This window comes from Ambystoma mexicanum, chromosome 11, assembly GCF_040938575.1.
Source record: "Ambystoma mexicanum isolate Mex_15411 chromosome 11, UKY_AmexF1_1, whole genome shotgun sequence".
Lineage (NCBI taxonomy): Eukaryota > Metazoa > Chordata > Amphibia > Caudata > Ambystomatidae > Ambystoma > Ambystoma mexicanum.
In genome coordinates, this window is record NC_090934.1 from 987,748,565 (window position 1) to 987,761,071 (window position 12,507).

The 12,507-nt window shown below is 44.2% G+C and overlaps 1 protein-coding gene across 1 annotated transcript in view; it reads right to left on the bottom strand.

Annotated features, from left to right (window-relative positions):
• Positions 1–12,507, bottom strand: part of LOC138505094 (uncharacterized) — a 717,078-nt gene that overhangs the window by 252,350 nt on the left and 452,221 nt on the right. Inside the window, exons 41-42 of the mRNA XM_069625408.1 lie at positions 11,706–11,972; positions 6,266–6,529 (exon numbers count right to left, since the gene is read on the bottom strand). Of these exons, the coding sequence (XP_069481509.1) occupies positions 6,266–6,529; positions 11,706–11,972 (531 nt within the window). The remainder of the gene's footprint in view (positions 1–6,265; positions 6,530–11,705; positions 11,973–12,507) is intronic.

Here is a 12,507-nt window from a genome sequence, read left to right on the forward strand (position 1 = left end):
CTTCCCTTCATAAAATTCTCTTTCTGGTTTACAGTCTCTGCCTCTTAACATATGTGGTACATTCCCCTCTTTCCAGGGTACTTGAGGCTCAATCTTAATGGTCGCTTTTCTAGCTTTTATGGTGATTCGCTATCTCACATTATTAGAGTTCAATTTCCTCGACTTTAATTTCATTGTCTCATCAATTCCACTGAGACGATGTTCTCCTGTTTCATAATAGTTCCCCGCCGGTCTTCTGTTTCTCCCGTTCTCCCTGTTACCTTGCAATATGTGGGGGAACATCTCCGGGGTCTGGATTCGCTCGGGTTCACTTCGGTCGTTTACATTCGTAACCTTCTCGTCTTCTCCAGTGTCCCGCTCTGGGGCCTATCTCTCTGTGCGACCTGGTAAGCCTGCGGGTATCTGGACGGTTCGTTGATTTTGCAGCTTTGCGTTTTTTTGCATTGTTGTATGGGTACACTGCCCACCACAAAGTCTTTGTGGTCAAGCCACCCCCTTGATTGGAGTTCCCGTCTCCTTGGTTTCTCTCTCCTTATCGACGCTTGGTGTCCAGCGTCTTGTTCTCGCTCTCAGAGCTGGTCCGAAAGTTGCAAGCTCTGTGTTTTTCTAATTCACTCCGCCTCTCTCATGTGTTACGCTGCCAGAGGACTTCACCTGTTTGCGTATGCATCTCTGCGCTTCATTTTGCATCAGCGTGTGCTCTCCTTTCAGCCTCTTTGTCTCAGTTAAATGGTGGTTTCTATTTAAGAGGCATACTCTCTTTCTTGTTTGTAACAGTATAATTGAGTTTCTTCTTCAGCCAAGTCTGTTGTTTTTATACTGTTCTTCACATCTGATAGTCCCATGTATGCCACCATGGGGAATGACTTAGGGAGTTATTCACAGAAATGGCATATTGATATTGATATTGTATTTATATCACACTGGTACACAAGTGTTTCAGAGAGCGACAAGGCAAGGGAGGGGAACAGGGGAGAACAAAACAGCGATCTTACTAGGCCCAGTGACATTGAGAACGCGCAAGTGCATGGGAGAGGGGAGGGGAAAAGTGCATGGAAGGGGAGAGAAGTGGAAAGTGCGAAGCAGAGGAGAAACAGATAAATAACAATAAATTAATAATAAAGGCAAGAAACAGTGGTAGTGCAGCCAGCAATTTGCAAGTGCTAGGTTTAAGGCAGCAGACAGGGTAGGTCTGATAAGTGCAGGAAGAAAAGGGGGGGCTATATGGGTACAGATACAGACCCCAGTGCAAGGGGTGGCCCGGAGGCAGTGCAGGAGGGTGGAGAGGCGAGCAGGTACCTGGGCCTGGAGGACAGAGGGTGGCCAGGTGCACGGCGCCAAGAGGGAACAGATCAGCAGGGGAGAGGGGGAGCAAAGGCAGTAGAAAATGAGGAAGGTCTTGAGGTGCTTCCGGAACCAGAGATGGTTCTCCTCAAGTTTTAGAGTAGCAGGGAGGCTGTTCCAGAGGGAGGCCCCAGCCGAAGACAGAGATCTATCCCCAGCTCGTTTCTTTAAAAAACGACTGACTCTGAGGGAGTTAGAGGTAGAGGAGCGAAGAGCTCGAGAGGGGAGGTATTTGCGGAGGGATAGCTGAAGGTATTTTGGACCCAGGCCCCAGAAAGCCTTGTGGACAATGCAGAGGGTTTTGAATTTAATCCTTGCATCCACTGGGAGCCAATGGAGAGATTTCAGAGCTGGAGAGATACGATCCCAGGGCTTGAGGCCAAGGACAAGTCTCACAGTCCTGTTCTGGATTAGTTGTAGAGGGCGGAGAGTAGAGGCAGGTAGATTTAGAAAGAGGCTGTTACAATAGTCCAACAAAGAGAGAACCAGAGCTTGGGATACCATGAGCTTCTGCGGGAAGGTGAGGAAAGGCAGAGTACCTCTGAGGAGGTGCAGTAGGAAATTTGACTTTTTAGAGACCTCAGAGATGTGGGCGGAGAAGGAAAGGGTGGAGTCAAAGATGACCCTGAGGTTCTTAGCCTCGCAGGTGAGGGTAGGAGGAGGGCCAAGTGAGGCCGGCCAGAGAGTGAGGGGAAAGGATGGTGAAGGTGTGCCGATGAGGAGGATCTCCGTCTTGTTGGCATTCAGACAAAGATCATTGGCGGCACGCCAATCTTGAATGGCAGTTAGGCCATCAGAGATGAGAGAGGGAGAGGAGGTGGCAGAGGGCAGCCTGAAAATGAGTTGAGTGTCATCAGCGTAGCACTGGAAATTTGAGCAGAAAGCAGCAATGCAGTGGGCGAGCGTTACCATGTATTGGTTGAAAAGCCAGGGCAAGAGGTTAGACCCCTGGGGAACACCACAGGTAGAGAGGAAGATAGATGAAAGGAAGGAACCAAGTTGGACCTGGGAGGGTCGATCTGAGAGGAAAGAGGACAGCCAGACCAGAGCCTGATCAGTAATACCCAGGTTTTCACAGAGACGGTTGAGCAGGATGGTATGGTTGACCGTGTCGAAGGCAGAAGAGAGATCAAGGAGGATGAGGACAGAGGGAATGTTAGAGTCAAGGTTGGAGAGCAGATCTTCACGGATGTTCAGAAGTGCAGTTACCGTGCTTCTGGCAGCTCTGAAGCCAGACTGGTGGTCATGGAGACAGCCAACAGAATTGAAATGAAGGTTAAGCTGAGAGATGGCCAACTTTTCCAGGAGTTTGCCCAGAAAGGGAGTAATGGAAATTGGGCGATAGTTAGCTGGACAAAAGGATCAGCTGTGGGTTTCTTGAGAAGAGGATGCACAAGGGAGTGCTTCAGAGGGGAGGGGAAGGATCCTGAGGCAAATGAGTGGTTGCAAAAATCAGCAAGGGCCGGAGCGAGGGTGTCAATGGTCCTTGATTGTTTTAGAGGAACAGGGATGAACCTGTTTTTATGAGGCTTTCACAGATCAGGCTTGTCTGGCGACTTCGTCAGGGGAGAAAAGAGGAAAGGATGAGAAGGATGGTGGGGGGTGGCTAAAGGAGGGTCAGCAAGCACAGATGGAGAGGGGAGAGGAGCGGTGGGGTGGAGAGGGTGGACAGGATGTCCTGGGAGTCCTTATCACCTAAGGGGTGCACTGGCTACCTGGCCACCCTCTGATTTCGGGCCCAGGTCTCCTCCCCCGCCAGTTGCACACCAGCACTGCCTTCCTTGCAACCCTGCACTTGGGGACTGTTTTTTCTGTATCCCTACAGTCCCTTACCAGCACTTGACACTTGATGCCTGCACTTACCCTTTACCCTTGCACTTGCCTGCTGCTGGCCATACTTCACTTATTGTTATTTATTCTATTATCCTTTTACTGCACTGTCCCCTCCCTCTTCCCCTCGCACTCTCCCCATCCCCCTTCCTGTGCACTTGCGCGATCTGAATGACACCTGGCCTAGTAGGATCGTTGTCTGTCTTCCCTCTGTTCCCCCTCCCTTGCCTCGTCGCGCCTTGAAACACTTGTGTACAGGCGCATTATAAATGCCATATCATATCATATCGCCTGGCAGTCAATATCACAAAGCACCTTAAAATTTGTAGGAATGAGTATTGAAATAGGGAGAAGGACTCACCCCAGTTCCAGTGCTTCTGGTGCTTCCGGTGTTTCCGCTCACTTCTGCTTTTACTATAGCCAGAGGAATTATGGTAGAGATTCGATTTTCTAAATGTTCCTCTTTAGATCATACAACAGGAGCATCGGGAACCATTAGGGTAAAAATCGCAGGAGCACGGAGCAAAGCTAACAGGGCCAACCTACACGCTGCACTCTGCTGTGATCTGCTGCAAGCTGGGCTGAAATAAGGAAAGGTCGTCCTCCACACAGTGAGCAGTGAAAAAAGGCTGTGACAAACAGGTCGGCTCAAGAGTCTGCAACACGACCAACACACTCGACACACTGTGCTGCGCTCTGCTGCAAGCCGGGCTGAAATAAAGCAAGGTTCTCCTCTACACAGTGAACACTGAAAAAAGGCTTTGTCACACAGCTCGGCTCAAGAGTCTGCAACACAACCAACACACTTGCTGCACTACGCTGTGCTCCGCTAAAAGCCGGGCTGAAATAAGGCAAGGTCCTCCTCCACACAGTAAGCACTGAAAAAAGACCCTGACACATAGGTCGGCTCAAGAGTCTGCAAAACGGCCAACATACGCACCACACTCGGCTGCGCTCCGCTGCAAGCCGGGATGAAACAAGGCAAGGTCCTCCTTCACACAGTGAGCACTGAAAAATTACTCTGACAGGTCGGCTCAATAGTCTGCAACACAACCAACACACTTGCCGCACTCCGCTGCGCTCCGCTGCAAGCCGGGCTGAAATAAGGCAAGGTCCTCCTCCACACAGTGAGCACTGAAAAAAGACTCTGACACACAGGTCGGCTCAAGAGTCTGCAACACGGCCAACACACTCGCCGCACTTCCAAGTCATTTGAATGATGACCTTCACCACCAGGTCAACAGTAGAGACAATCAGCGCTGCTTTTGTGTAATATAAGAAAATATGAGGTCTTTTTTTCTTTTGGTTTGCGAGATTGCAATTTAGGAAGAGATCTAAATTAAGTCAACGCCTAGTTGCTCTATACTTTTTCAGATCCACTTAAATTGTGACCTAGATGAGAGCTTGGTCAGAAAAATTTACATTTAAAATATCCACTTTAGTTATGTCAGCACCAGTGTGTGGCTGGATAGTTGTCTGTTGCCAATATCTACTTTGGTTATGTCATCCTTTCAATTCCTTCATAGGCAAAGGTAATTGATATGGAATGAGCTGTCAGGTGCAGTGCAGTGAACAGCATGCTCCCTCCGGACAGGTGTGCCAGTTTCCATGTGTGCACAAGGCCTAACTGCCTTACAAGACCCTGTAGTTTCTTTCTGCCTGAAGTTGTCTGGTGTCTGACCAGCTAGGATTCTGTCCAATTGGTTTTCAGATGGTAGTTTGAAGTCCCTACCTACCAGCAAGTAAGGGCATTTGTGAAAATCCCATAATATTATATAGAATATCCTTGGAGTGTATGTGTGTAGAAATATGTTTCCTAGAGAAACTGATTTTTTTTCAAAATTAGGATGCAGAATCAAATAATTAGAGACTGGATCATTTCCTACCCGTTTCTGCCCTCCATGTGGTAGGGATACAACTGATTGTAGTGGAACTCAACCCCCACCACTCCCATCTCTATTAAGTCATCTCCTTTGCAATTAAATGTGTCTCCAGGAGCAATTGATGTCACGCCCCATACCTCCTGGACTACTCCAATTAATGGGTCGAGAAGCCAATATTTTACAAAGCAATATTACATGAACTAGAGCATGTTCTTGGCTCCCTTTATTCTGGCTTCATGGGTATGTTAAGAGTAGCTACTGACAACCTTCCAAGAGTTCCCCTTTTGCTGCAACTGTCTCACTTGTGTGGTCTCCGCACTAGGATCATCCCCACCCAGAACCCTCCCGTATTGTTTGTGGTTGTATAGATGCATTTGAGTGTGCATTGGCCATTGCTGTAGCCCTTTTACTTTTAAGGGCAGATTTGCACAGTTCAGTGAGCTGTTTGTATGATATACTGATTTTACTTCATTCATTTTATATTGCCCCATTGCACTGCAGCAGCATGCAGATTCCCAGGAGTCATTTGTCTTGTATCTTCCCATAGGTTGTGGGTCCTGGAACTACCAGTGCTGCCCATGTTTCTGGTGTATGCAAGTGGCATAAGAAGGAGCATCAAGAACATGCACCAGATGAAAAGTGTAAAGGCAGGATCTCATGAAGCAAGCTCACAGGGCCCATGCAATATACACATTTTAATATCAGGAAAATAAGCATGGTAAATAACACACTTATCAAACAGCAGGACTCTGATGAATAAATGCTAACATAACATTAGGCCACCAAAAATCATTGGCTCAGTATATTAATCTAAAACATCATCACCATTAACATCAAATTGCGCAATTAATCAAGGACAAACAAGAAATAAGGTGTAGAGGCATTACTAATGAGGATCCTTCCTATTTTACATATTTACTTCAAACAGTACTGACAATGGGCCTCATTACGGGTTTTTCAGTGCAGGAAAAAAGTGGAGGTGATTCCGTTACCTCAATTTTTCCACGGTATTACCACTGGCGGAATTAGCAGGTTTTAATACTGCCTAATTTTGGAGGTACATTGGAGGAACTACCTCCTATTACTTAAACCTCATAAACGTGCAGGTAAAATTCACCATGAAGTCAAAAATGATTTTCTGTCTTTATGTATTGTGGCTGTTTTGACACTTTCCACAAAAATCTGTACACTGTAACATATACACTTACTTGTTACTCCCGTCACTGGATCTGATATCTCGTTGTAAGGGCCGCTGGCTGTTGTGATTGTGACAGTGTATTCCCTTCCAGGGAGCAAGCTTGTGAAAGTAACAGGCTGCGCAGTTGTGCTTTTCTTGGTTTGGTTGACAGCTCCTTGAATGGCGATAGTGTATAGTTCCACGATTCCAGGGGGTTGGTTCCAGCTGATCTGCAGGGAACTTGTTGAGTTATTGTTTATGACAGTAATATTCTCAGGTGGTATCCGTTCAGGCCCTAAGGAGGAAAAGGTCAGATGTCTCAATAAACTCTAAATTGTTGAAGCATTGAGACCCAAATCATAATAGATATCACACATTTCTCAATAACTGCATTAAGGGTCACCAGGATATGCCTAGCAACTCCCGGGGTACCCACAGGCACTTCCTGCCACTCCTGGTTTGGCATCCGAGAGAGGGAGTTTGGCCTGCCCGAGCTCACCAGCTGTTGAAGAAATGGGTAACAGAATACCCCTGAGGTTAGACCAACTTGAGACTGATTGACCAGTTCAAGGGGGTGCATAACTGGACCAACAATGTATAGGCATGTGCATGTGGTGCATGTTGATCAGGCTGTTATGCTAGGTATTGCTCTGTATACTGTCTGGATTGAAAGAAGAAGGAATAGCCATAAGTGTTAGAGGGTATATGTCTACAAATTAAGAACGCGTTGTTCTTCTGTCAATAACTAAATTGCTGACGCTGTCTAGCAATTTTTATAATGCCTGAGGTAAGGAATGCATGTTTGATTATATCTTAGTGAATATTGGATGCCATCAATGAAATGTACACATAACACAAGAGTATATGCTTTTAAACTGCAGTGGCTGCTGATACAAGAACCATATCGTTTTGGATGCATATAATATAATGGCAGCAATGGTACATGTGTGAATGCACCTTACAAGTGATTGTAACTAAAGCAAGGATAGGTGCTGGCAATGAGTCCATTCAGTTAAATAAAATATGTATTCCCTTCCTTGTGATATGCAAAAATATGTCATTCTTGTAGCTGTATTTTTCAATCCGAGACAGTATGCGTTTCACTCTGATAGATATTGTTTAGCGATCATCAGCGCACTTTGAAATAGCAAAGTGATATAGATGGCACAAGTGAATTAACTAATATCAATTTAAATAAATAACAATATTGCATGAATTTCATTGTAGGTAATGTGAAAGCACTTTCTTTTTAAAAAGATAGTGGTGTCTTTAGTAAACAGAAAATAGAGAAAACATCACTATGTGCTTAAGAATTGAAACCTTAATTGGAGGCACATATATTGAAAGAATCAGATCCAATTAATCCCCATCCCTTGTGGAGAGCGAGAGCCGCCGCCCATCTCTATGCTGAAACCTGCATGCACATGCATAGTAATGTCAGAGTGCTAGAACAATGAGATGGTGAGCAAGCTCTTCAAGGGCAGAAAAGTGCAAGGAAGTGAATGAAAACGAGCAAAACCAACAAGTATTTGTTGCTATTGAAAAATTGAAGAAATTAACCTCTACAGGGTGCATAAACCAACACACTGAGAACACATTTATACCCATACATCAACATGCTGGAAGGCAAATTCTACCAGTGTGTCTGTAATTAACACATTGTATTATGAGAATCCTGTTATGAGCCAGTGCAATCCAAAATCTAAGTAAATAAAATAATGTTAGAGGGACCAGAGAGTTTACAGACAACAGGAGTGACGGCGTGATTCACATTTGCAAACATTGGCCACTGTCACCTTGGCTGGGCCATTGTGTGTAATCTGTTGGTAAAGGGTCATAATGGTGCATGTTGGGCAGTGTACACGAACAATTAGACTCATACATTTCATATTCATATTGTGTAAAAAATGATCTGCCACTTTAGTTAGATGAAAAGTTTGAAACATTATAGCAATTAGTACAAACAACTCATCCTTTATATCTATAACTTTAATAGGGTAGCCAGGGCAACATGGCATAAAAGGTGCTCTATATTTTTTGTGTAAAGTGCTTGAATTTGTAAAGTTGAGGGAGGTTCTCACACAACTTGGCCCCTACATATCAACTAAGCCAACATGGTATTGCTTGGAGTTACTTAGTTACGGAACCAATATAGTATAAAGTGCAATGTGTTTTGTGAGCAAACAAATGCATGCTGAAGAAAATATGCTTTGACAAAAAAGGGAATTAGATGAGGAGGAGAGTGTAGGAAAAAGGGTGTTCATTGTGAACACTCAATGTGTAAACGCAGTCAATAGACATAATCAATATTATATGCAAGGAGAACAAACGTAATCCCTAATTATTTTGAAAGAAAACATAGATTTTAGTATCAGAATTGACACAGACATTTTTTGTCATAAAAGCAGAGTTTTGGAATCATCAATGTCCATGACTCTAATCTGTCTGAGATTCAGGTTAGAGGCCTCTCTTGCCAACGTGCAGCGAACGTCTACTGAAGCGAACAATACTTGATCACCCTAAAATGATTTTTGTGGAGAGGACTGATTGAGCTACCAACATTCAATTAGTTACAAGTATATTCCCATGTAGCAACATTGAACATTCACTTGTAGGAACATTGTAGGTTTAAATCTGAAGAAATGGCGAAGTAAACATATGTTTTACCACATAGAAATTCTATGTGTTTATCCTTGACCAGCGGGCACATTTTACAAATGGCACCTTTAAGGTCCCTGGAACATAATTGGAAGCTGTGTTGTTTCAGTAGCAGTAGAATTAAAAATATCTCGGCATAATATGGCGTTTCATGGAATTGGTCACATAATAGTAATATCACTGTTCTGCACTTAAGCACCAGGTCCAGTAATGCCCCCCACCCTTGTGAGGCTAATATTGCTTTTTTTAAGTTGAGAAAGGACATGTACAGCTTTTTGCAACTAAAAAATAAAAATTCAAAACAAATATGGGCGCCATGGATCAGGAGAGGGGGGACTACATGTTGTCCCTTCTCTCTTTTCATGCATCTGGACACTCCGGGAACACTAGTGCTCGCAGCACCGGCGAGGGACATAGAAGCAGAAGGTAAGAGGGATGGGGATGGGAGGGGGCGAAATGTGTGGATAAGGAGAGGGGTTTGGGGAATGGGGACGAGGGGGATGGAGGGGCACTTACATCACTATCTGGACGAGGAAGATGGAGGCCTCTAGCTCTGAGGAGGCTCACAACTGGTGCTTTACCATGTGGCAAAGCCCCGTTTCTGAGCCTACTCATTGGCTGGGAGGCCAAGACCATGCCCCCGGCAGGTGGTAATATAGAATTTGCAAAAACAAGGGGGTTTCTGGGAGTTTCTCTATTACTGGCAATATATCCCAGGTTAGAGTCTCAACCATAGTCTTTAGCTCACCATCCTTTCACAGAAGAGAAATTTCCACTACACATCAGTCTTTGTCCTGCCCAAGGGCCGTCCAGCACCGAAATGCCTGGCAATTCTCTTCTGAACAAGAGTACCAACAGCAACCCCAGACACGTGTTTCGGCCTGGTTGGGCCTTGTCAGTGAGGTGGAGCTGTGCCTCTATAAGAACAATGAGCAAGGGTTCCAAGTCTGGATTACCCTAGTAACGTAGGGTGAAAACCCAAAGCTACTTAATATGCAAAAACAAGGGGGTTTCTGGGAGTTTCTCTACGACTGGCCTATATCCTAGGTTAGAGTCCCAACCAGAGTCTTTAGCTCAGCATCCTTTCACAGAAGAGAAATGTCCACTACACATCAGTCTGTGTCCTGCCCAGAATTCTCTTCTGTGAAAGGATGGTGAGCTAAAGACTCTGGTTGAGACTCTAACCCGGGATATAGGCCGGTAGTAGAGAAACTCCCAGAACCTCCTTACTAGGGTAATCCAGACGTGGAACCCTTGCTCACTGTTCTTAGAGAGGCACAGCTCCACCTCACTGACGAGGCCCAAGCAGGCCGAAACACGTGTCTGGGGTTTCTGTTGGTACTCTTGTTCAGAAGAGAATTGCCAAGCATTTCAGTGCTGACTGTCCTTGGGCAGGACAAAGACTGATATTTAGTGGAAATGTCTCTTCTGTGAAAGGATGGTGAGCTAAAGACTCTGGTTGAGACTCTAACCCGGGAAATAGAACAGTAATAGAGAAACTCCCAGAACCCCCTTGTTTTTGTATATTAAGTAGCTTGGGGTTTTCACCCTAAGTTACTAGGGTGATCCAGACGTGGAACCCTTGCTAACTGTTCTTAGAGAGGCACAGCTCCACCTCACCGACGAGGCCCAACCAGGCTGAAACAAGTGTCTGGGATTGCTGGTGGTACTCTTGTTCAGAAGAGAATTGCCAGGCATTTCAGTGTTGGACTGCCCTTCGGCAGGAAAAAGACTGATATGTAGTGGAAATTTCTCTTCTGTGAAAGGATGGTGAGCTAAAGACTCTGGTTGAGATTCTAACCCCGGATATAGGCCGGTAGTGGAGAAACTCCCAGAACCCCCTTGTTTTTGCACTAATACAGAATATTACAATTTTGTTGTAATCTTTGATATATGTTATATATTGTGATGGATCTAGTCGTATTCAGTTCTTGTGTAGAGGAATTATTTCTTCTTGGATCACACAGAGCAGCAATGATATGGGGCCGTTTTGTGCCTTAAATCAAACAGTTGTTTGATATTGCTTCTGCATTATTTCATATTTATTTCACAGCCAACTCTCGCAACAAATTATGCTGAAGAAGTAAAGCTGATATCCTTAACATTATGGTTCAGGATTAGACTTTTCTTACGTAATGAATAACCATTTCAATGTTTCTAGGTTAAAAGTGGAGACAGCCAAGTAACAGTTTGTTTAAGGAAAATATACCCAGAAAACACACCTTGGTACCACTACACAGACACATATTTGGAGAAAAAACCTCAGTAGTGAAAGCTTCCTTTTTGTATGTTTTAGCAATTTATGCAGGCAAAGGGGCATTGACATTTAAATATTTGCAAAACATTGAGGCATATGATGGCATCTTTCCGTCAAAAACATGTGCACATGGATTGTACAGACTATTCAATAAAAAGCAGAAAATATTAATTTTTGTCATTTTGTTTCAGCTTTAAAGCATCAATAATTGCGAGTCAGGCAAAGGACATCACATTGGGAATATTGAGGGGTGCTGATGGCAACACCCATAAAATCACAGTGAGCATCTGTAGCAAAAGAACTGGGGCAGTCCTGTTATCATCATAGCTCCTTTTAACAACTGCCTTATATTTACCATTGTAGAGAAGCAGTGGGCGTAGTGAACAGCTCTTGGACTATTACGTTTAGCTTATTGCTAATAAAGAAAATAAATTCACAAGATCACCATAGGTTTTGGAAATACTGAATTCATATTTGCTGGTACAATGTCAGAGAACAAGTAAATCAGTGTAGGGCATTCATGAACACAGTATACAAAAACAGAAACTCAACTTACTTGTGTATGAAGATATGAAAGCAGGCAAACTGATATAATTACCAGCAGCGACTGTCACAATGTGTATTGTGTAGTTTGTCCCAGGTACCAGGCTCACAAGGGTGGCATAGGCAGTGCTGTTTGTGACACTCCAAGCCCCCTGTGAACTACTGTATGTGATGCTGTAAATGAAATCTGCACCAGTCATATTTGCAGCAGGTGTCCAATCAAGGGAGATTCTGTTTTTCTGCACATTCCTCAAGCTCAGGAACTCTGGCATTGAAGGATCTATGGAGCATGAAAATATGTCATGTATTAAATGAAATGAAAGACGGAAGTGAATCGATTAATTGACTATGCTTACCAGGGTTGTCCAACTGCAGGCAATGAGGGCCGGAAAACATGTCAGATTGTTGGGCCATCCCGCATAAATATTCATGAGATAAATTTGCATACAATATTTCTAAATTCATGCTAATTTATCTTATGAATATTAATCAGTGATATACTGAAAAAGGCCAGGTTTGCAGCCCTGAGGGCTTGGAGTTGGACACTCCTGATGTAAACAGTAGGATATAGGATACACCTCTGCTATTGAGACAACTACATATGGAATCACATTTTTTTTGTCAGTGCAAACTCTGTAATAAATATGTTCAATAAATACATATTTAATACACTTTAACAATATGACCTGCCCCTCTTTGCATGGGCATCGGAGTACTTCATATGCAACACATTGGCAATCAATAATGTAGCAGTAATGATGGAGATTACAGAGGGATGTAAATAGGGCAGAGCCAGGTTCAAAGACATGAGCTGA